The 22,970-nt window shown below is 47.0% G+C and overlaps 2 protein-coding genes across 2 annotated transcripts; both read right to left on the reverse strand.

Annotated features, from left to right (window-relative positions):
* Positions 1-286: 286 nt before the first annotated feature.
* Positions 287-13,479, reverse strand: LEMD2 (LEM domain nuclear envelope protein 2). The gene is made up of 9 exons (XM_009913447.2): positions 11,770-13,479; positions 10,391-10,431; positions 9,603-9,678; positions 8,274-8,350; positions 7,544-7,623; positions 5,060-5,205; positions 3,906-4,007; positions 3,712-3,814; positions 287-2,516 (listed from the first exon to the last, which is right to left on the reverse strand). The coding sequence occupies exons 1-9, from the start codon at positions 13,400-13,402 to the stop codon at positions 2,366-2,368; spliced, it is 2,409 nt and encodes an 802-aa protein (XP_009911749.2). The 5' UTR covers positions 13,403-13,479; the 3' UTR covers positions 287-2,365.
* A 4,760-nt stretch (positions 13,480-18,239) lies between these two features.
* MLN (motilin) lies at positions 18,240-22,636 on the reverse strand. The gene is given in 4 exon segments (XM_009928077.2): positions 18,240-18,367; positions 19,184-19,292; positions 20,696-20,812; positions 22,349-22,636. Coding segments are annotated over 4 exon segments (351 nt in total). The 5' UTR covers positions 22,466-22,636; the 3' UTR covers positions 18,240-18,359.
* Between the last annotated feature and the right edge of the window lie 334 nt (positions 22,637-22,970).

The following is a 22,970-nucleotide window of genomic DNA, read 5'->3' on the forward strand; positions in this document are numbered from 1 at the left end:
AGCTAAACAAGCTAACTGCTTTTCATACACACCTCTGCTTAATGCCAACTATTCCCAAAACAGATTTAATTTGCAACCAAACACTTCAGACTGCTGGCTATTGCGCCGAGATCACCGAGCGTCACAAGGATCCACGTTGTCTCATTAGGCTGTCATGCCATTCCCATGCCATCTTCGGTCTTATTCTTAGAAACTGTGAGCTCTCCGGCGCAGGATCCATTTGATCTGCCTGAGCGAAAGCTGTTGGAACAATCTGTGACTCCTCAATAAAAATAAAGGTAACAAATTATTTGTAATAAATTTATTTTATATATTGATTTACAGAGCTAAACTGAACATATAAACAGCACCAAGCCAGTGAAACTTATTCTACAAAAACAAGTTTAATACAAAAAAGATGACTGCAATGCCTGACTCTTCACTTCTGGATTTGGATGGTTTAAAAAAGCTAACCCAAACCCTACAAATATTTTAAAAAGGCTTAAGAACGTAGGCACCAGTGTTGGCAAAAATTCCTACTGCAGCGGTGACAATCTCATTACAACATTTTAGAAGAATCAAGGCTGCCTTCACTTTATCCCCTATTTTATTAACAGTGGAAGAAGCTGGTCATTGTCTTGAAGACAGCTGTTGAGTCTCTTCTTCCGTTCAAATGCCCTACCCTTGCAACCAAAAAGAAAATACAGGGTAAGAGTCAACTCCATGCAGGGTATTTCCCATTTAATGGGAAAGATCTCCCCATGTTCTGTTCCTGGAGAAATCTGCTCTCTCCACTCATTTTAGTTGATGACCACCAGCAGGAGGTATGTAAGGAGTCTCTGCAGTCCTTCCACAGCAGCCTGCGGGGTACATAGTTGGAAAACCCCACCAAAGCCAGCAGTGGGGCAGAGAAGTGCAGACTTCATACCGGGAGGTGAGCAGGGACTAGCAGAAGGAACCAACCTTGTACATGGCATCACCAGCCTGCAAAGCAGGGAGCAGGGCTTCGGCAGCCATCGTAAGCTAACCCAGAGCCTGAAGAGGAAGTTCTCCGTGCATCCAGCATCAGAGGTGAATGAAAGCATTCACACTGTACCCATGATGCTATGAACAACATCCACTGGTTACCCAGGTTCAAATCAATGCTGGCTTCTTTCTGCAGGTTTTACTAGCTTATGCCAGAAATTAATTTGGTCCCTGCTGTCTTAGTGGTGAGCTGGACGGCTGTTTTACAATATTGGGAAGAGTAGATCAGCAGTATCTCTGCCTAGCCTAAACTGCCACACACTGGTGCTATTTTCTTTGAAACAAACACTCATTTGCTGGACATAAAAAGAAACTTAAGTAACCAAATTATTATAGATACAAAATACAATGCCTGTAGCACAAACAGAGGATTCATCGCTGCTCCTTGTACCTATTGTGAGGCTGCAGGAACACTGACTTGGCAATCCCTGTACTGACACTCCAAGCGTGGTACATCTCTGCTCTGACATACAGCACACACATTGCAGCTGCCCAGGTTAAACATGTACATTCAGCCCTAATAGCCTTTCCAAAGCTGCTCTTTAATAGCCCATGAAGCAGTCCCTTTGGCTGTAGCCACAAGAAAGCGCTTTCTGAAGCTTCCTAGATCCTTTATTTTCCACCCAAATTCTCCCCACCCCCGAGAAATCATAAAGCACAGAGACTGCAGACTTAGAAGTTATAACAGGGTCACAACCACTCCTCCATCCCACCCAACCCAGCCCAAACGACCAAGGCACATCAGACTGCCCTCCCTCTAGGACTACCTTCACCTGCCTTCTCCTCCTCTCCCCCATTTTTAAAGGGTGAAGCCGACACAAACAATTTCCTCGCTAGGAAGCAGCAAGTGCTTTCATCAATGTTTTTGTACAGATAAAAACAAATTCTAATAAAATGCATCTTAACTGCCACCCTAATGTTTCCATGGGAAATGTTAATCTTCTTCAAACACATTCCCTGATGGACGTTGCCACCAGTTGGCCTTTGCAGAATTGAGGTCAAATTTTAAATACCTAAGCTTTGTCAGAGAGATCCCAAGTCCCTTGATATTAGGTATGCTTTTTTTTTTCCTTTTTAAAAAGTTGTTCTAGGTTTGCTTCTCTACGGAAGCCAGATATCTGCTGGAAGGCTAACTTTGGTGCAATTCTAGCTTCCCACCAGCTCAAGCCCATCTTCTTTCCAAGCCAACATTATTGCCCTGAAGTTTTGTGTGTGAAGATTTTCAGAAAGAAGAGCAAACAGATATGCACAATCCCCAAGCCTAGGAGATTAGGACCATGACCTGCTCTTTCCCACCACCAGAGAAGGGACCGTCCCCTTGCAGAGGTCCATATCAACAGTTGCTCAACTTCGCTCCTCCTCAGTGCTCTGAATCCGAGACATAAGAAGGTTGAGTCCATCTCCACACAAGCATATCTTCTCCTGCTACTCTGTGTGACTCTGTCTGAATCCGTGACTCATTTGAAGCCAGAAAGTCCACAGCTCTCTCCCAGACCCGCTTCATTTTTTTTCTGCAAGAAACAGCAACAAACAGAAAATAAATTAGAATCATATCCTCATTGTTCCTTCCTGCTTACAGCAATTGTGGCTACTGATCAAGCTACGCTAGCTGCCTCCTGTTCCCTGTGCAGACAGTAAAGGAGATTAAACCAGAATTCTGGCTGAGAAGCGATTTCAGGCCAGGACATGAAAACAGAGGTCCTGCCTGGGTTGGGGCAGGGGCTGAGGGGAGACAAGAAGAGACCCTCTGTCAGTACCAGTAATAGATGACTGCCCTGAATTTCAAGCTCAATTTGTATTGCAAAGGGACTCGATTAGCAAATTGCCCTCACCCTTCCTGCATGCAGAGAGATCTCAGACCAGGGAGGGCAAACTGAAGTTCACCCCAGTTTTGAATCAGTGTCTAGTAATTCTAGGCGCCACACACACAGAGACAGGTTTGAAACAGCTGAAATTACCACCAGTAGGAAAGGAGTTTTGGGACTCATAAAGAGTGCGGATGTTTAAGACTTTGCAGCACACGTAGTGTTCTGTGCCATAGCAACATTTAACCAAAACACAAGAAACATTCCTGCAGAGATGGAGCAAGTGGCACATAAACCACCGAGAACCAGGCTGCAGCCCTCTGGCCCCACCACCCAGGAAGGAACTATCTCGAGCACAATTCCTTTTGGAAAAAGCGTCAAAACCAGCCATCTCACTTTATCTCCCTTTCAAGCTGCCCAACTCGAACTGGTAACTTTCCAGGCAGCAACATACACAACCACTTCAGAAGAGCCTCCCAATACCCTATTCAACTCATGGGAAGGTTTGTTCTGAAAAGCACAGCACCTGTCGGGAGGATAAGGTACGATGGCTGAGAAAGAGGATAGCATCCTACACACATTAGATGAAGGAGAGAAAATCAGATGCTCCATGCCCAAGCAAAACAAAATCCAATTACTGTTTGATAGAACAATGACAATACACCTGTGTGACTGCACAAAATATCAGCCCCGGGACTGTCACATTAATCTGCAGCAGGTTAAGACACAGCCTGAGTTATGTCAAAATCCTTTATAAACTGAAAGGCCAGACACACTCTTCTTGCAGTCCAGCTTCCCATCAATTGTCTGCTCATGGTCTGTTGCCCCGTAACTGCATTTTTTAGCTGTGCTGAATAACATCATGCTGACAGCTCTCCTTAATGAATAAAATTCAGCTCACCTGCTTTGAGGAGGGATGAGGCTGTCCCGAACGTGGAAAATGCCAACATAGGGGTAACGCTCCAAATTCCGTTCCCATTCCTTATAGTGGTCCTGGACAACAGCTGGAGGGCAAGAAGACAAAACAGTGAGAGACCTCAACACTGTAGAGAGGACAACAGGGCCACTTGCATTTACAGAGCTACTGGATTCTACCTATGATCTTCTTCACCATTTCATACATGGCTTGTTCTTCCTCCTCCATCTTCCGCCAGCGATACCTAAGGAAGATTAGGATCCCCCAAAGAGTTACCAGACCTAGAAGAATAAAAACAAATGGAATTCAATAACTGACAGACATGTACTTGCTGGATGCTAGCAGTTTTATTTCTGACACTGCCTCTCCCCAGAGGCAGCTTTCACTCCCTGCTACCCAGGCCTGCTTGGAACTGAATCCAAGCAATTCATTTTGTTCATTAGTGCAGCTGCGCCCCACAGAAACCTTGGTACTGACAACATCTGCAGCAGAAGAGCACACGTGGATGTGGGAAGAGGTGGTCGGAAGGCCTCGTCACAGTTTTTTTTCCCCCAGCACCAGAAACCTCAGCACAACCACAGGGCTTCAATTCTCTAAGTCCCAGAGCTATCTCTTTGCTAGAGGCCTCCCCCACAATAATCACTTAGGAAGACTGTCAAGCTTCACTGCTCCAAAGATAGCTGCTTGATAAGGAAATAAAGCCTGGGGCTCCAGCACCAGCCCAAAATTCAGGAGATCTATATTGAAGGTTTAGCATTGACAAATGCCCCCATTACGACATGAGCTAACTTTAGTATCTCAGTCTCTACAATAAACATAACTATCCCCTTTCACCCCCACCTTGCCTAGCTAGATTATAAACTCTTCTAGTCAACACTCATCTCTCGTTATCACCTCGCTCAGTAAGACCTCTGTCTCAGCTGGGGCATGACAGACTATTCCAATAAAACCTCTAACACTGAAATGCTACAAGTCATTATTAAAGAGGCTACAAGACTTTGCAGCTTAGTGTAAGAACAGAAAGAAAAAACGAATCTTTTAGGTAGGTTAACACACTTATTTTGCAGACCATAGTAATGGGTACTTGAGGAATACCCAGAGAGCTAATCAGCTTGCTGATTTAAAGTACGTGTTAAGCACTCACAGCACAAGAGCAGGTCTACAGGTCTCCCTCTGCTGCCAGAACAAAGGTTAATTAGAAATTAACTCATCAGCAGATTTATTTCACCTCTGTTAGTAATTTCATATGTCTGGGAGAACATGTGCGCCTGCACAAGTTCACCTCTACAGCTAGCAAGGGGAGAGAAGCTGATTACTAACACCAATGACTTACACCAGAAAAACAGGAAAAGGTTCATAATGGCAGTGACCACTGCCCGACGGAAACGGCAGCCGAGCCCCATCTGAGGATGGGCTGATTCGAGACAGAACACTTCCTCCACTTTGGTAACTGGTTCCGAAAGGTCTCTGCCTTTCAACCTGATGGGAAGAGGCAGAAAATCTTCACTGAAGAGAGCAGACACTCCAACTGCAGTCTTTAATCAAGACAGGAAGAACAAACAGACTGCGGATGCAGTAACTCGTTCTGTGCACCACATAGAAAATACACCAACATCCTTGCAGCTCCTCTTTCCAGAACATTTTGGGACTGGCTGCTTAGCAAGGAATGGATATGGCTTTAGAAAAGGCAGCAGGGCTGGAACTCCCACTGGTAAACTGAAGTCTCCCTCTGCAGACTCTTTGACAGCACCTCTCGGCGTGCAGAAGATTAAACTTTAAATTGGATTCCCACCTCCCAGCACAGAGAAATGGAAATGTTTACTGAGTCACTCATCAGCAATTGCAGAGAGAGCAGTTGAGGGAGACTGTGAATGTCTGTGGAGGTTGTGCTGTTTTCCTCAGTACAGATGAGCATAAACAGTTTAGCTAGAAAAGTGACAACGCATCAACTGTATCTGCAGTGAGAACAGACACACCCTCGGAAAGCATTCATGGCAAAATCGATAACACATCCTCCTGCAAAATCACTTCTACACACCTGCTGTGCTATCCGATATGCTTTTAACTCACTTTATATACAGATCTACCCTGATGTGGTTTCCTTATTAGATACTCTTAGTCAACAGGCATCAAGTAATCCAAGTGAGAGCCATCAGATTCAGAGCAATTGGACTAAAGGGGATTTTATTTTTTTAAGCTACTAATTCATTCTATGTTTGCAATGAATAACCTATTAGACAAAGATGTTTTCTGAATTTACTAGTGCACAGCTCACAAACTGCTGACAGCTTGTATTTGGTTACTGGATTCTACAGTAGCTGGAGACACACTGTTGTCTCCCACCCCCTTGTCTTATTTACAATCCAAATTGTAATTCCATGAAAATATTTTAAATATGCAGCAGAATCACCCAGTAGAGAGCTCATTTTCAGCTATTCCTCTCAGACTAGCGCCTAGAAAAATAATCTCGTGTAGCATTTGCTAAAAATGCCACCCGCAGGTTTTTAAGCATGCTGAACACTCATTCTGCACGAAAGTTGATCCTTTCGGCCAACAGCCGGCAGAGTTGCTAATCATGAAAATAAAAAAATGGGAGCGTATTGTATCACACAGCTCATGACATGAGCAGTACTCCTGTATAAAAATATGAATTTGAAAACTCTGGATCCCAGCGCACCTACAAATTCAAACATGCCACTAAGGAAACTATGTCCTGTCCTGGGAATTTGCCACACATCAGTAATCAAAGCAGTAGTCACTCTCTGATCCTTAGATCACAGCAGCAGCTGCAGAAATTTTTTAGAGAAAAATCGAGCAGTGGGAATTCATACAAGCTATGCCCACGAACTCCAGCATTACTACTGTTACAATTCATTTAATCAGAGATACATTTAGCAACGTTAAAATGCAAACAAATGTTAGACTTCAGAGTTAACACAGACTGGAGGCAGCCCACACTTCCCGGAGGAAGATAATGATGTCTGGAGACTCTGGATAACAGTCTTCCATTAGGTTATGGCCTGAATGTTGTATTTTTTACCTGAAAAAACTAGTATTTCTGTTATTTCTCATACACTGAAGAGACTGCTAGCCAAGAAACCCAAGAGAAAAAAGCCCCACCGACGACTGACCAACACCTTACGTAGTCAGTCAGACCATTCATTTTAACATGTACTGCGTGTTCTGCCAGAAAGACAACTGACACTAAAGAAAAGATACCATTCAACAATCCATTTTTCTCTCCTCCTCATCTGGACTTGCTCCAAAGGATACCAAAGCATGGGTGATGTCACCTACTGAACAGGGCGCTTTGCTGTCCAATAAACCTTTTGGTCAAGGGATGCAGCGCCACAATACTCTGTCTACAGTAACAGTACTGAAGAAAAGGTATCTTGGGAAAAGCAAGTACACGGGCAAGTTTAAGAAGAGTACTGTAGTCACAAGACCATGGGCTGGACACCAGGAATACCACTTCTAAACCTTGCAGGAACCACGACACAACCGTTGATAGCCATAAGCAGCCCTGACCTCAGATTTACACCTCATCTGCAAGACGGCACGTTTGTGAACGCAATGTCCCCCAGCATAAAGGCTGGGAAACAGACTCCCAAGGAATGAGCTCAGTTGCCAATTTTTGCTGCAGGGCTGTACTTTTCATTTGGAAGCTTGCCCAGCAAGCACTGACAAAGCCAATCCCAGATTATCTTCTGAAATCTAAAGAGGTATGGGAGCTTTTAGGGCACACCACAGAGGATGTCAAATTACATATCAGCCAACACCGAGAAACGTAACTTTGACACAGTGGGCTTCCACTTACCATATTCCTAAATCCTTGTTACTGTTTAGTATCCAGTGCAGGGCAGCTTCAAACTTCTGTGGGGAACTACCAGTTATATTCTGTTCAGAAGAATCCATAAGAAGGTTAGTTCTCCATTCATTTACAATACTGAATAACATTATTTCATTACAGTAGTGGGAGAACTCATTCTATGCTGTCTGTCCCAAGGTTAATTCTTATCATGATTCTGCAAACTGGAGGAAGGAGAACTAAATCCGAAGGTCTGTCTGGACTAAAGTCTTCTGACTATGGTAGATGATGCATGAAGCACTCTGTGAAATAACACTGTCCCAGACTGTTAAGACTAACCACTAAATACAACATAATCTTACTGGCAGTTTACCATGAAAGAAATGGAATGCTAGATCAAAACAGTCTGTCTTCTGACACTTTGGGGTATAGAAAAATCCTTCTTCTGCCCAGCCCTCAATCCAGGGAAATTTCTGGTTTCAGAAGACTGATGACTATGGTGAAACAACAAACCATTAAGTTAGATTTACAGGGGCTGAATCAGAGATGTAGGAGAAGATTATTTTCAAAAGAACTGCTGAGAACAGGACTGGCCAAAGGGGAAGTTAGAGATACGGGAAAGAATCAAAACAGGATGAGGAAGTAAAACAGATGGTGAATTGCTTTAGTATCTATTATTTATTGCCTTAAAAGAGGCTAAGCACTATGTTATAACAATAGCTGTTCACAGCCTACTCACCACCACGTGATCCCTCGCTTCACTAACCCAAATGCATTTGCTTTTTAGATTCTCAGGGTTTCCGCATTCAAAATTACCTGGTAAAAAGTAAAATAGAAATAATGTTTTGAAAAAAGCCCTTGAACAGTTCAGAAATACACTGAACTGTCTGGAAATGCTATCCTTTAAAATCAGCTATAGCTCTGGGCAAAATGATTACAAGGTAAGATTGATACTGTAGGCAGATAAGATTATGACTATTAATAAAATGCTCAGCCACTGCATATAGGTTGGGTAAGGGCAATCAAACCTCATGCTTCAGTATGTGAGCTACTCAACACAGAATGAGGGGAAAAAAATGCTGTTTCTCCCCCTTGCAGAGTACACAACCGCCTCTCTGACCTCACAGCCTGCAGAGGGGCTCTTTCCATCAGGTATCAAAGACTGCAGTGCTAGAGTTAATGATCAGCATTCAAAATGCTTCTAAGGAGCCTAAATCGCATCTCTACCTTCCACCCAGGCAGAGAAATGCTGGCAAGGAACTAGATCTTCTAAATCTTGCTTCACAAAGTTGACTAAAGAAGTGCACTAAGAGACTACGCAAAACTGGTGGAAATTCTGCAAGTGCCGAGGTCTGATTTGAAAAGATTTAGAAATTCTGTGAAGCTTAAGTATCTAAAGGCTTCAGCCTTGTTGAGGTCTGAAATTCAGAAAACGGAACTTAAGCACTTTTACCGATTAACACTGTTATACCTCTTGCTGAATAAGTTTCTACTCATACACTGAATTTCTAGCAGCCTTCTCCAACACAAAATACTAGCTAGGGACCAGATTTGCTCATATGTAGTAGAGACTGGCTGAACTACTGTGCTCGGTTAGCTCCTCAGCTAAGAGAGCCTGTCTTACTCTGTACTGAGAAAGAGAGGCACTCACATAATCAGCTGCCACATTTCAGCAGAGAGCTGGCAATTTCTTAAGTCCCTTTATTTGTACGAACAGATCAGCTTATGCTTACTGGCTCTGAGTGTCTTGAAGACAATTTCAAGATGCTGGTAGAAAAGAACCATAAAACTGAATATTTCTACCTCAAATTCCCAATATATCAAGTGCAAATAAGGACCACTCCACAGGAGCACAGTGATATGAGTGCATTAGCTAAGCACTATTCAGAATAAAAATAAACACATCTTTTCCTATTTTTCTATTACCTGACTTTCTTAGAGCTCTTCAAGTGGAACTGACTGTTCCATAAACCCTTCTCTTCAAACTGAGGTTAAAAATGTCCAGACAGCTGGGAGAGGCAGTTTGCTGAATGCTCCTAAGTGTTTTATAATGACAACTGGAACTTACCAGCTTGTATGGACAAGTAGTTATACAACTCGTGCAGCATGTTCATTATTATGTCCTTCTGTTTAGCTCGACAGAACTGAAAGTCAGAAACAGGTAACAAACACGAATAGAGCGGCAGCAACAGGACAGTGGTCAGACTAGCTAAAAATACCAAAACAAAATACTAGTAGTGGGGTTTGGCTCAGTCATGCACCACTAGTTCAAATTAAACACACCTGCAGCAAAGACCTACAGTTTCTGAGTCAAAAGCAAGCTAGTACATCCTCTGAAATTGCCACCAACTCCCCCAGCCCATAGCCCAGATTGCACCACCAGACATCCCCTCTGACAAACCATAGATGGATTCTTTGCCTCCAGAACATCACAGGAGATTAAGCATAACTCTGAGTCCAATACAAAATTTTCTCTCTCCTAATAGGATATTATGATAAAAGAAATAGGGCTGTACAAACACTTTATGATGGAGTTCAGGGAATTAGTTAGATTAAATCTTGTATGGTTAAAGCTGAACACAGCTTTACTGCAAACCAGTATCACTGCTGTTACAACTATTGCAGAAATTGATTCACATAATTAGGAATCTAAATTTTTATCTTTGGAGTCTCATATACAGTCCTAATTTAATCTGGCCCATTAATTCCAACTCATCAAATCATATTTTTTCTGTAAAACGATAGAACTGATAATTTTACAGTGATGCTGATATTAGTGGAATTTACCTAGTATAATTACTCTTCTGTGAGAATCCCCTATCCACAGTACTTGAAGATAAATAAATATATGCTTACATCATCCGTTCTTTTGTCACAATCCACAGGCAAGAGATTAACTATGAGAGAGAAGAGGAGGGCGAGTTAGCTGGCTGCAAAACATGAGGTTTGATCAAGAAAGTAATTATCTTTTTAAAAAAAAGGTTCTACTTTAAAGCTCGATGCTGCTATTCTTAATCTCACTCTACACAGTACCTTGCTATGCAAACTGCGCATTCAAAGCACTGCTTTGGTAGGCAGCACTGAAAGCAAAACAAATAAAACAGATGCAAATGATGAACCTTGTTCAGCTGGAAAGTAAAAACTGGGGTCTGAATGTTTTAATAGCTCCTTTTAAGTAGATGTTTCATGCTCCTCTACTACCTACTGCTTTGCACTGATCTTTTACAATCTAGTAATGCCTTTCGCTGCACGCCATGGTCACCTGAAATATCACGGTGATAACAGGGATTTAAATCAAGCCTCCTCAAGGCAAAACCAGAGGATTTATTTTAGTTGGAGCTGTTAGCTCTGCAGATTATGGCCTCTGGTTTAACAGACCCCTCCCGCCCCAACAATTGGATATACACTGGCCACCAGTCCACCACGCAGTACTTCCTAGCAATCTTAATTATCTGAGAATTTAAAGACCTTCCAGCTGTGATGCAAGATTTCCTGCTTCAAAATACTATTGGTTTTGAAATATCTAACCAAGTTGTAAAGGGTGCATCAGAAATTTACTGACATGGGACAGTTTTATTCTGACTTTGAGAAAGCAGAAAACAGCTTTCCCAGCCCATGCAAAGTGCACAAACTCCTACAGGCACAGTGTGCCATGTTTCAGGACTCGCACCTTCCCAACCACATCCCAAACCCCTTCTTCCTTCAGTTCAAAGCCATGAAGTGACAATATTTCCATCTACTCTAGCTGAGGAACTCTGCTTTAAAACCCGGGTGACAGGGAAGCCCCTTTTCACTTCTCAATGAAGCTTTGCCACACTTGAAGTGCTGAAGTACCAGTTCAACAACTGTACTTCTCACATGGCCAAGATAAAGGGCTGTGCTGTGCAGAAGCTAACATTAAAAATACACAACGGGCAATTACACAGACATTATGTTACACAATGGGCACTCATAAAATACATCCTTGGCCGAGCAGGAATGTCACTCTCCATAAAACCCATGGTTTTGAAGAACTGAAGGCCGAACTCATTTGAAAAAAAGCACGCACTTGACTTACTTTCCATGACTAACAACGTTCCCATGGGCAAGGGGAGATGGAAATGGGGACAGAAGCAGAGATGTCAAGTTATGGCAATGAGAATGATAAATGCGATGGCGATGGCAATAATAAAGGGAAGGCAGAAAAGAAAGGTGAAGAATAAAGTCTAAAAACAGGATTAAACCAGTGCACGTACAGTTCTCCTCTCTCCTGTCAAGCCAGCCTGACCCAATCATCTTCACTGCGAGGATGCCCAGAAAAATCAGCAGCAGCACAAAGCTGGCGAAGCAAAGGAACTGGGAGAGATAGTATTCAAGGCCTTTGCCCTTTCCTTCCGTCTGCTGCTTGGGGGCTGACCTCAATAAGTGAGTGCGGGAGGTTATTCCCTGTCCTGCCCCCGACGCTTCCCACCGGCTCCCTGAGGCCACCCCTGCATCGCCCGTAGCCCTCCATGGGAACCGCCGGATCAATCCCCCTCCGCGGCTACCAGGGTTCAGATCCCTGTCTGCCTCCTTCCGAACACTGGAAGCCAAGTCCTCTTTCCCTCTCCCAAACCGGTGACTCAAAGCCCCAGGTCCCGCCAAGGTGCCCCAGTGGGTGCTGGGTGTCACCTCGCTTTCCTGCCTCCACAAGCTGTTAGAGAAGAGCCCCTTCCTTTCCCCTGCTGTCTCCCACTGAGCTCGGGAGCTTTGCCCCCCAATTCCTCCTCCCGACATGCCCCAATGGCTCCTGGACTTTAGACCCTCAGTCTCATCGCTGGAAAGGGGTTTGGAGCTGAGCCCCCCGCTCCTGCCTGTGGAGGTACCCCATGGGGATGTGGAGCTCAGGCCCCCAGCCCCATCCAGGGATGTGCCTGACCCAGCCCTGATGCCGAGCCCCCCACTTCTCTCTACAGATGGGCTCCACTGGGATGTGGAGTTCGACCCCGAAAACCTGTCCAGGGACGGCCTCAACCCAGTGCTGAGACCCCCACTTCTCTCTGTTGACATGCCCCACTGCAACGAGGAACCTGAGCCCCGAAACCCATCCAGGGATGGCTCCGACCCAGCGTTCAGCTCCTCACTTCTCTCTGTAAACGTGCTCCATTGGGATGCAGAGCTTGGTCCCCGAAACCCATCCAAGGACGCCCCCAGCCCAGTGCTAAGGCCCCTGCTTCTCTCTGCAGACGTGTCCCACTGAGACATGGGGCTCAGCCCCCCAGACCTATCCAGGCATGGCTTCAACCCAGCCCCAAGCCCCCCACTTCTCTCTATGGACGTATCCCACTGAGAGGGGGAGCTCAGCCCCCCAAACCCACCCAGGGATGCCCCCAGCCCGGCCCCGGCCCCCCTACTTCTCTCCACAGACGCCCCCCACTGCTCCGAGGGGCTCAGCCCCCCAAAGCTGTCCCGGGACAGGCCTCCCTCAGCCCTGGAGCCGAGTCCTCCGCCCCGGCCCGGGGGGGACCCGCGGGAGTCCCCCCAAGACAGCCCACCACCCTCCCCAGACGTCCCCCAGCGGGACGCGGGCGGTTGCACCCCTTCCTCCTCCTCCTCCTCTTCCTCTTCCTCCTCCTCCTCCTCCTCCTCCTCACTGTCGCGGGCGGCCCCGACGGGGCTGAGGTTGAAGCCGGAGCGCTGCCGTGAGGGCGAGGCCTGCTGCGGCCTGGCGGGGGTGCGGGCCGGGCTCAGCGGCGCGCCGTGGCCTGTGCGCTTGGCCGCCGCCACCTCGGCCCGCAGGCAGCCCAGCTTCTTGACGTAGACCTTGCGGGTGGTGGCGGTGATGGGCCCCGGCCGGTAACCGAGCGCTATCAGCTCCCTCCGGAGCTCCGCGTCTGTCAGGTCCGCCATAGCCGCGGCGCTGACACCAGGCCCCACCGGAAGCGCTCTGTGAGTAGGGAAGCGTGGCCGCCATCTTGGGAGGGGCCCGCCGCACCGCCCCCCCGCCCTCGGGCGGCCATCTTGGGAAGGGCAAATGAGGGGCTCGTGCAGCCGCCTCTGTCCGCACAGCCGGCGCCATGTTGATAAGGGAGGCGGGGAATGAGCGCCATATTGAGAAGGTCGGGGGAAAGCGCTGCTTCCCGGATACTGCTTCCGCCATCTTGTGAAGGCAGGGTCGCTGTTTCCGCCATGTTGGGGAGGTCGGGGGCCCTCTCAGAGAAAGCACGGTCCCGGGCGGGAGCTGTTGCTCATCTCTGGAGAGGGGAAAGGGGGGAGAAATGGAGAAAGCGAAGGGCAAAAGCAGCCTCAGCATCTGGGGCTGGCCAGTGTCAGCACCTCGTCACTCTTGGGGACCCCACTCATGAGCAAGCAGGGAGCTTGAGCACCTCTCACCTCACTCTGAACAAGCTACACTGATGTTTTAACACTTTTAGGGACATCTATGAGGAGAAGGAAGTGTCTTTCCCAGCCACCTGCCACCCCCCCCACACGTTTGCCTCATCCCTCTCATTGCTGCCAAGTTACAGTCGTTTAACTGGCACCCGTCAAGCAGGCTGGAGCTTTGCCACCGCTTTCAGCAGGATCAGGATCTGGGTCCTCGGGATATTTGCTGGGGAAGGAGGTTCCTTGCATACTTTGCAGCCTAAAAAGGCAAAACCAAACATCGACTTGAAAATTTATTTTGGCAAGGCAGTGATGTACAATAATTGCTTTTTCCTGCTGCCGCCTATAAAGAAAGTAATGAAAGTGGCTGAAATACTGTGGTGTAATATCAGAATTTAATTAAAGATAATGAAAAAGTAGTGATGAATGCATGCGGGCTGTCTGTGCATCCCCGTTTTTATGATCGACGCATGATACTGGAGTGGTGGAAACTTGGCGGTCCCTCAGGAGCAGGACCTGCAGCAAGTGGGAGATGGACGGGGCTCCTGGTGAGCTCAGCATGGACACCCACCGCTTGCTGCCGTGAGGCTGGGGATGCTAAACTGTGCCTCTGCGACATAAAAACTTCTTCAGGGATAGCCCTCCTCTCATGCTCACTTTGCTGCTGTGCCCTTCTTGTTTAGGGCACCAGAGAAATCTTGCCTCGCTCTTCCTGATTTATGCAAGAAAGCAGCAGCAAGATGCTGAGATTTGTTAATCTGATTAGCAACAACAAATACATACCTAGTAGAGGCCAGGGAGCCCATTAAAAGAGCATACTCCGTTCCGATGGGAAGTGTCAATGTGCTAAGCCAAGCCCCCCCCCCCACTCACTAACAGGAATGCACAACTGACAGCTAATAATTTGGAGCGGTGTCTAATATAAATACAGAATTAGAATATCCCCTTAGTACACAGCTTCTCTAAGCTCATAGCTTTCAATCTGGAGAAGCTCTGCCTAGACATGCAGATGCATGCTGGCATCTAAGCCTGAGCTGCTACAAGCCCATGAATTAAGTGAACTCCTCTTGCTTTGGAGAAAAAGGACAACAGCAAGAAAACTAAAACTATCCTTTCAACTTCTTGTGTTTCTGGAGGTCAGGAAAGTTATACCAGGACAGAGTTTGGCCCAGCAGCCTCACTGCACGTCCTTCAGAGTGGAGAACATGGGAGTGCTGCTCGAGAACTGGAGGGCTGGGGAAAAGCTGTGATTCCTTTGAAAAAGGGAAGTTGGCAGCGCCTATGCTCAGCAGGAACAGATGCCTCTTCTCTGTGGAGAGAAATCCACAACCCCTCTCACTTCCTCCCTAGCAAGACAACCCTCGGGAGCATCCCTGCCTTCCCTGGAAGGTATCTGGACACCACGGAGAAGGCAGCAGAAGACAGCCCTCTGTCTCTCAGACGTGACAGAGCCTATATGCCCACGGACAATCACCTATTTGTTCCCATCACCTTGCCCTCAGTGCCGATGATGAGGCTGACGGTGGATTTTCTGCCTTTTGCAGCCCCACAGCTCTGGGCAGCAGCAAAGGCTCCCGGGGTGAGCGCAGGCCTGCTGATGCTGCAGATGGGCTGTGATGCTCAGAGATGCTCGACAGTGAAAAGCCAGTTTCCCAGCCCACGGTGTAGCTCTCAAATATCTTGGCTGTAAATATCCTGAGCTGGATGTGGGAAGATGGGACAGCGAGGAGGGGGCAGCCTCCACCTTCCCTGCTAGCCCAGAAGCTGCCTTAGGCCTGCTGGCAGTGACTCAGATATCGAATGGCAAGAGCAGGCGTGCCGTGCCGTCTGCTTCTCCTCTTGAAGTAGCAAGACAGGACTGGTGTAAGCAGAGGGGTAGAAATAGATCTGCACCATCTTCATAAGGCGCCTGAAGAGAGGAGCGTGCTGCACCCCGAAAAGCACGGGCAGCAGATGAACCCTTCTACCCCTAATTGAGGGGCTGCTGAAAAAAACCCGACATCCCACCCCCCTCTTCTTATCCCATGGCATTTGGACGACAGTCCTGCATATGTCACCAGGGGAAGTGTCAAATCTTACTTGGGAGCCGACTGTGCCAATTTAACACCCTGTCACTCACAGCCACAGCACAGGTGTGACCCAAGAACACCGCTTCTCATCCTCCCGATCATATGTCATGTCCTCAGCCTGCCATGCTTCTTATTAGGTTAGAAAGTCAGTGCTGATTTCATTCTTTTCTCTCCTCCTTCCCCTGCCTCTTTCCCCCAACTGTTTGCCTGCTTATCCTGCCACAAAACTCTTGTTTGGTTTCTGGAGCTGCAAGATCTTCCTACCTGCTTGCAGGCATGGACTCAGGTGCTGCTGGCTGCTAAAGCAGCCTTCCAGGGCACTGTGGATACAGATCTGTCCTGCAACTTGGAGACCATTTTGCTTCTTAACAACAGATATAGCCCTGACAGTGGGAGTCATGCCTGGGAGGATGGTTGGAGTCCATCCATCTTCTCCTTCCAGCAGAAGAATATCTGCTTCTTTCCCACTATCCAAGCCCCTGTGGCTGGAAGGAATTTAGTTCCAAAAGCTGAAGGCCCCCTTGCACTTTGGTGCCTGTTTGGACAGCTCAGTTATTGCTGCAGGACAGGACACAGTGTTCATATGGTTACTGTCAGAACCAGCCATACGTCCCTGAACTCATTTATAGCTGGGTCAACTGGGAAGAGCCATTGGAACAACCAAGGATGGGGGTAAAAGCAGACCTTTGCCGCTGCAGCTTGTCTGGGCCAAAATGTAAGAGCAAAGGGAGATACCCTAGCAAAGTCACATTGGTGGATGTCCTTATGGAAGTCTCTGCAGCATCAGCCCCACCATCACCATGGTGGGAAATGGTCCAGGAAGCAAATCCAAGAGGCTCATGTTCACTTTCTTTCTCGCCATCATTGGGCAACATTCCTTCCTAGATGGCACAGGGTGGAAAAACCACTTGAGTGAAAGAGCTGGGCAAGAAGGGATGCTATAGAGACAGCTCTGACCTGCAGTGGAGCTTATGTAGGTTTTTAGGAGCAGTCTGCCCCTCAAGGGGAAACTCTCCTTGTTTTCCCATGGCAGTGCAAATTTAAACCTGGGGTAAAGGTTTGGGTCTTTTAGAAGGAATGAGTCAACAGTGCTCCCTTTGAAGCAAACAGCCTTGTCTCTGATCTCGCTGAACACCGGTGTAAATGCGGTGCAGCTCCCCCAGTGATTGCCATGCTGGTTCTCCCATGGATATCACTCCACTGCAGACTGATTTGCACTGGCCGAGCTCCTAGCCCAGCAACACATGCAGTTGCTTTCACTTTCAGCCTAATGGAATGTATTATTCTCTATCTTCCAACTGCTCAGACTCATTTATAGTGATTTTATAGCTCAAACTGCCTCAGCAATAATCCCTGCAACCTTTAAGTTACACTGAGCTGATCAGTCCATGGACTAGGAGTGTGCCTTTGAATCAAATGTTAAAGCTGGAATCCACTCCGTGCTGGATGTTGCATTATACATTGGGAGATTTCTTTTCTGCTAAGGGATGGCTTGCAGCAGAGAGCATACTGAGGAGTGTTGTTCTAGCACAAACACAGCTATTTAAATGAGCCACAGTGAGAACAGAATTTGTCTTAGGTTGGGAGGATAAAATTGGATTGAAATTGGATATATTCACACACATACCATTGATCTCATCTGTCCTTACTTTACATATGTTGGATTTCCTGCTGCCAATACAGAGGAGCAGCTCTAAAATAAGCGGAAGGTATGTAAATGGAGAGCAGTATGTTCAAGTGGAATTATGATTTCACCTCTAGGTTTGTTTGAGATGCAGAAATAAGGCCAGAGCTCTGCATTGCTTCACACACGCTGTGCTGGTTCGCACCATAGCTATGGGAGAGGTGCTCCTCACAATGATATTCAGATATATATCGCCTGGGTGAGTAAGAGAGGGTTAAGAGCACAGGTAGGAACTGCAAATCAGGGCTCCTGCTTTCTCCTAGCAGTGTGGGAGAGAGTGCCCTCCCGCGTCCAGAGTGTGGAGCCTGGTTAGGGACACCCAGGTCCCCCACCCAACACTCCTCATCCTACACTTGTGTCAACCAGTTTGGCTAGGAGGTCCGGTAAATATTTTCCTCAGTTTCCCACATTGCCAAAAGGGAGGGCTAAAACTTATTAGTCCACAAAGATTAATTACTCAGGCTTTGCAATGTGCTTTGCACTTCCCAGAAGGACGGTGATGTTCTCTAGAACTGGAAACCCTCCCTCTCTTCTTTCCCACACTTGCAGCTTGCCATCTGTCTGAGAGGCATGCAGAAAAGAAGACACAAATCCTCCATTTAATTACACTGCGCATTTTATTATCTCACCTCAGATTTTGTTGTTAATCTCTTTTACAGATTTCATTTACATAAGTGGAGTCTTTTAGCTTTAGCAAGCTACATCGCTTTCTTTTCTGATTCTGCAGATATCAGTCAGCTGAAAAGAAAAGAGAGGAAAGAATAAGTGTCCTTAAATTTGTCATTCAGTCTTTCCTAGGCTTTATATATTGTTTCCTCCTCCTCAGCTCCCCAACTAAAAAGCTAGAAGGCAAACTGAAGTCAGCGCAGCCAAGACAGAATAACAACTCCCACAGGGATAGAGGGGACCTTCTTGTTTGGAACGTTTAAGCCCAGATAAGACAAAGGTCCAGAGATAACTCTAGTGATACCCATTCTACCATCCCTCAAGTCTGCAAGCAGGAATAGCTCCATAACATACTGCCTCTGGATATTTTCTTTTGCAATTCCCATACACTAAGAGCAAAGCCCAGGGCTGGATTTGTTAGCACTCAACACCTTGAATTGCAGCTAATTCTATCTGTAATTAAGTGTTAGTGTTAAGCCCCTGTGCAGGGAGCAAGGTGTTCATGTCTGACTGCAGGTGTTGAGCTGCCTCGCAGGTGTAGCTTGCGTTATAAGCTCTGTTGGAAATTGCACCCTGAAGGCTGAGGACTTTTTGGGAGGAGGAGTAGGGAAGTGGGAAGCAGCGCCAAGGAGAGCTGCTGGGAAGTGTTGCAATGCTGCTAACAGTCAATATCAGCTCTAGGGCACAGACAACACCCTAGGAGAGTGAATAACCTTCCCAGCAGAAAAGTGTGTACATGAGAGCTGGTGGGGTATCTGAGGACTCTGTAAAGTGAGCAAACATGACACAAAAGCCCTTCTGAGGAATATAAATATCTCCGTGACGATGAGCTGGTGAGAGGAGGGAAAGGCAGAATTCCCAAGGCAGAAATCAACCTCCTGACCGTACCGTCTGGGGTGTCCTGTAACGTCTCTGCTAGCAGTTTCTCCAGGACATCTTGGTATTTTTCCAGATGCCTTGGGGTGAGCCACATCCCAGCTCTGACAGGAACAGCTAGCTGTGGAGGAAGCCAGAAAAGTCAGAAGGAGAAGATGAGGAGAGCAGAGGGAGGCAGGTTGGGGTGCTTTGACCCCACTTTGCACAAGTCAGTACAGGGCCTAGGGCTGATTTGAAGGGAAGAGGATGATCTTTATATGGGTAAAAGCAACATTTTGAAGTCATTGCAATCTTGTGCTGTTGAAGAATGCCAAAGTTTTCATGCATTGGATCATCTATGGGCTGACTCAGAAACACAGCTAAAGGTACCTCCTGGCAACAGAGACTGTAAAGAAGAAAATTGTTGAACCTTATAACCCTCCACTACCTCACGCCTTTACCCTTCAAGCCGTCAGCTTTACCGATGCTGGTGAAGCACCCTGCCTTATAGTAAAGACTGAGGATGAGACATCGTCCTGCCTCCAGACTGACTGACTGAGCCAGCTGTGGCTCAGATGCACTCGAAGTAAATAGAGTTGTTCTGGTCATGGCTGGAGGCACAGGAGTGCTTGTGGTTGCAGCGGGGAGGGGTGTTAGACACTGGGATGTGCCAGTTATTTAATGCTTTGAACTGTGAATCCTTGCTGTTTAAATCCTATCATTGATCATTGGTGCACCACGTTTGCGAGAGCACTTGCACATTAACCTGCGTCTTGGCAAATTCCAGTCTAGCTAGTCCCGCTGCCTGTCCTGCTCAGCCTCTCCCGCAGTTTGGGGTGGACCTACACACTCCTTTTGCTGGCAGAGAGAATGGCCGAGCTCACCGCAGGAACGGCTGCACGGACAGGGCAAAGAATTCCTTGTATTCAGGTGGAAAAGCACAATTTTCAGACTTGGCTAACGAGGTAAGCATGCCTTTGAGGGCTTAGAGTGGCACTCAAATCCCTAAAATTGGCAATTTTCTGCTCTGTATACAGACTTTGGGGAGGTGTGGCTGTATGGGCCCAAGTTTATAAATAAGGTCTTGCCAGTGCAGAAGACTGTGAGATCAGAGGTGACACCGGGCAGCTAATCTGGAGCTGGGTGAAAAAGTGACAAGTTAAACCCAGAGCTGAAGCAGAGCTGCAAATTCCTGCTTTGCAGTTGGCTGGTGTTCACCAAATGGCAAAGACAGACCTCATGTTGTTTCCATCTTCCTAAGGGAGAAGCCAGGTGGGTCTGAGGGGTGACCAGGCTGTTGAATGTCCAAGATAATTTGTAGGGTGGATTTAAAACCCTTCTCTCATGCAACCTTGCTCAGCTGCCTGGCTGGGCTGGCAGGAAACAGGTAGTGTTCCTTTATATTGACTGTGAGCTCCCTGATAACAGCCGCTGTCTTCTCAAGCAGCACCACCAAACACTCCTCAGTGTGCTGTGGGCTGTCTCTTGGGCTACTTGTCCCCCTGTGTGTCCTCGTGGGCTCCTTAGTTGTATGGTTCAACGTACCTGGATGGTCTTGACCTTGTTGACATCCGTACCGGATTGCTCAGAGAAGCCTTCCTCTTAGAGCTGCTGCAGTGAGGTCAGGGATTTCTTCTGCCCTCCTTCGTTCCTCTCCTTCTCCTGCAACTTTACAGTAGAGAGGAAATGGGGCAGTGGTGCTGGGAGCAGCATCATGTGGGTACCAAACCTGCTCTGCACCATATCAACAGTGTGATGCCCAGCAGCCAAGAGCTGGCGGAGCTGGGCACAAAACCAGAGGGACTGGCGGTCTAACCGCTGCCTGGAACCAATGTGGCATCCTTACCCAGGGCCACAGCTCACTGGAAAGGGACCCATCAGCTGTGGCCAGCATGGCATTGGGGACTGTAATTCTGACATGCAGCAGAGGCTGCAATGTTGTGTGTAAGGTCGGGTTGCAGGATTGCATGTAAAGATCTGTAGCAAGCATGACACTCCTAGGCGACTACTTTGATCTGTGCAAGATAACACTGTCAGCAGGATGTGATAGCCAAGTATGCTGACCTTACAGAGCTGTTCCAGACGCCTGGTCCTGGTGCTGTCCTGTAGTAGTGGCAATGAAGTTTAATAAAAGCCTGCACAGCCTCAGTGCGAATGGAGAGCTCTGTACAGACATTACATGTTTTACCAGCCTTTCTTGCAGGTCTCTAATGTCAGTGCTTTCCCATTTATGGGGCTAAACTTGGCTTCAGGACCCTTCCTTTCTTCCCAGGCCAAAGAGAAAAGCCAAAGTTGCTTTGGGAGATGACAAACACGACAGGACATGTAAAATGCAGTGAAGGCTGTGGTCAGTGTCAAACTGCCTGCTTGCTGTGCACTTCCTTTGGTTTGAATGTGTGCTCAGAGGAGGAAAGGCAGCCTTTCGAAGACTGATTTCACCCACGTACATCTAGGAGACCCTCAATCACTAGCAGATACATAGCTACAAGGGTTGTGATGTATGAACAATCAATCTGGAGACCGCGCATGGGTCCCCATCATCTTCCTTAAGGAGGCTGAAGGATGACTGTACTCCCCACAAAAAGCAATTGCTATCCAGTGAGCAGATAGGTGTTGGAAAGAAGATTTCTCCCCAGTATCAATGGGTTGTGTCATGTGGGGGAAGCTCACTTTGGCTGTGTTTAGGAAGATGCAGTCTCTGAGGCTGCCTGCCTGACACCTTTCAACAGTATTAGTTTCACATCAAAAGAAAAAACATTCTCCTCTCTGCACATCCCAGAGGTGACAACCATCTGGAGGATGGTTAATTATTTGTTACAACAAAAAAACCCATCAGTATGGTGATGGGAGGCTGCAGCTTCTCTATAAAAATTACAGCCACTAGCATGGAGGAAAGAAAAACAAGACCCACTAGCTGCAGATGATAACCCACACAGGTCTTTTAGTTCTTCTGTAAAGGAGTTCAGGCTCTTCCTTTCTAGTCTCACATCTTGAAAGTTGTCTCTGCCCTCTCCCATAGCCCTTAACTTTGGGACAAGTGAAGGACTGCCAGTATCATAGTATCTCCTGTTTGAACAGAAGGGGCACATGATGGGAATGACAGTGGCACAGTGTGCACTGACAGAGCTTGGGGGATGAGGGAGGAAGAAACACCTTTCCTGGTTTATTCAGGGCTCCAGCCCCGGTCTTAGGGGTTACCTGCATTTTCTGGAAGTCACTCTTTGTGAAAAAGGGCACGAAGCCTTCGGTCTGTTCAGCCAACATGGACACCACATACACCAAGAGCAAACTGGCCACCACCTTCTTTGAAACCATCGTAAGAGTCTGAATGACACAGGAAAGAAGATACCAGTGTGATAGTAGAGAGGGCCATTTGACAAGAAACTCTTCTGGCTTTTGATCAGCTGCAATCAAATTTATCCACCAGCTAACTAGAGGTATATTTACTCTTTCAGTTGCTCCTGAGCTGAGAAAAGAAGTGTCTTGACTGACCATTCTCCTCTCAAACCTTTTTCTGTAATTCTCCTCTCCTCTCTTGAGCAACATCTCCAGAGACTTCAAGCCCAGCCCTTCAGTACTGTTAAAAACTTCTGTTCTGCAAGCTTTAGCCCTCTAGCTGTCCTGGTTTAAGACCCGCACACATCCAGAGCAAAACGCTCCCATCAATCCCACTGACAGCAAGGGAGACAGAGTGATGCTGTGAGAGAGAAAAACCTTAAGACAGCTGTTTTGATAAATTTTGTTTTCATATTCCTCACCCCTGAAAACCTTCCTTGATGGACTGAATCTTTTAATAAGCCTCACTGGGTCCAAGAGAGCT

This window comes from Haliaeetus albicilla, chromosome 26, assembly GCF_947461875.1.
Source record: "Haliaeetus albicilla chromosome 26, bHalAlb1.1, whole genome shotgun sequence".
NCBI lineage: Eukaryota > Metazoa > Chordata > Aves > Accipitriformes > Accipitridae > Haliaeetus > Haliaeetus albicilla.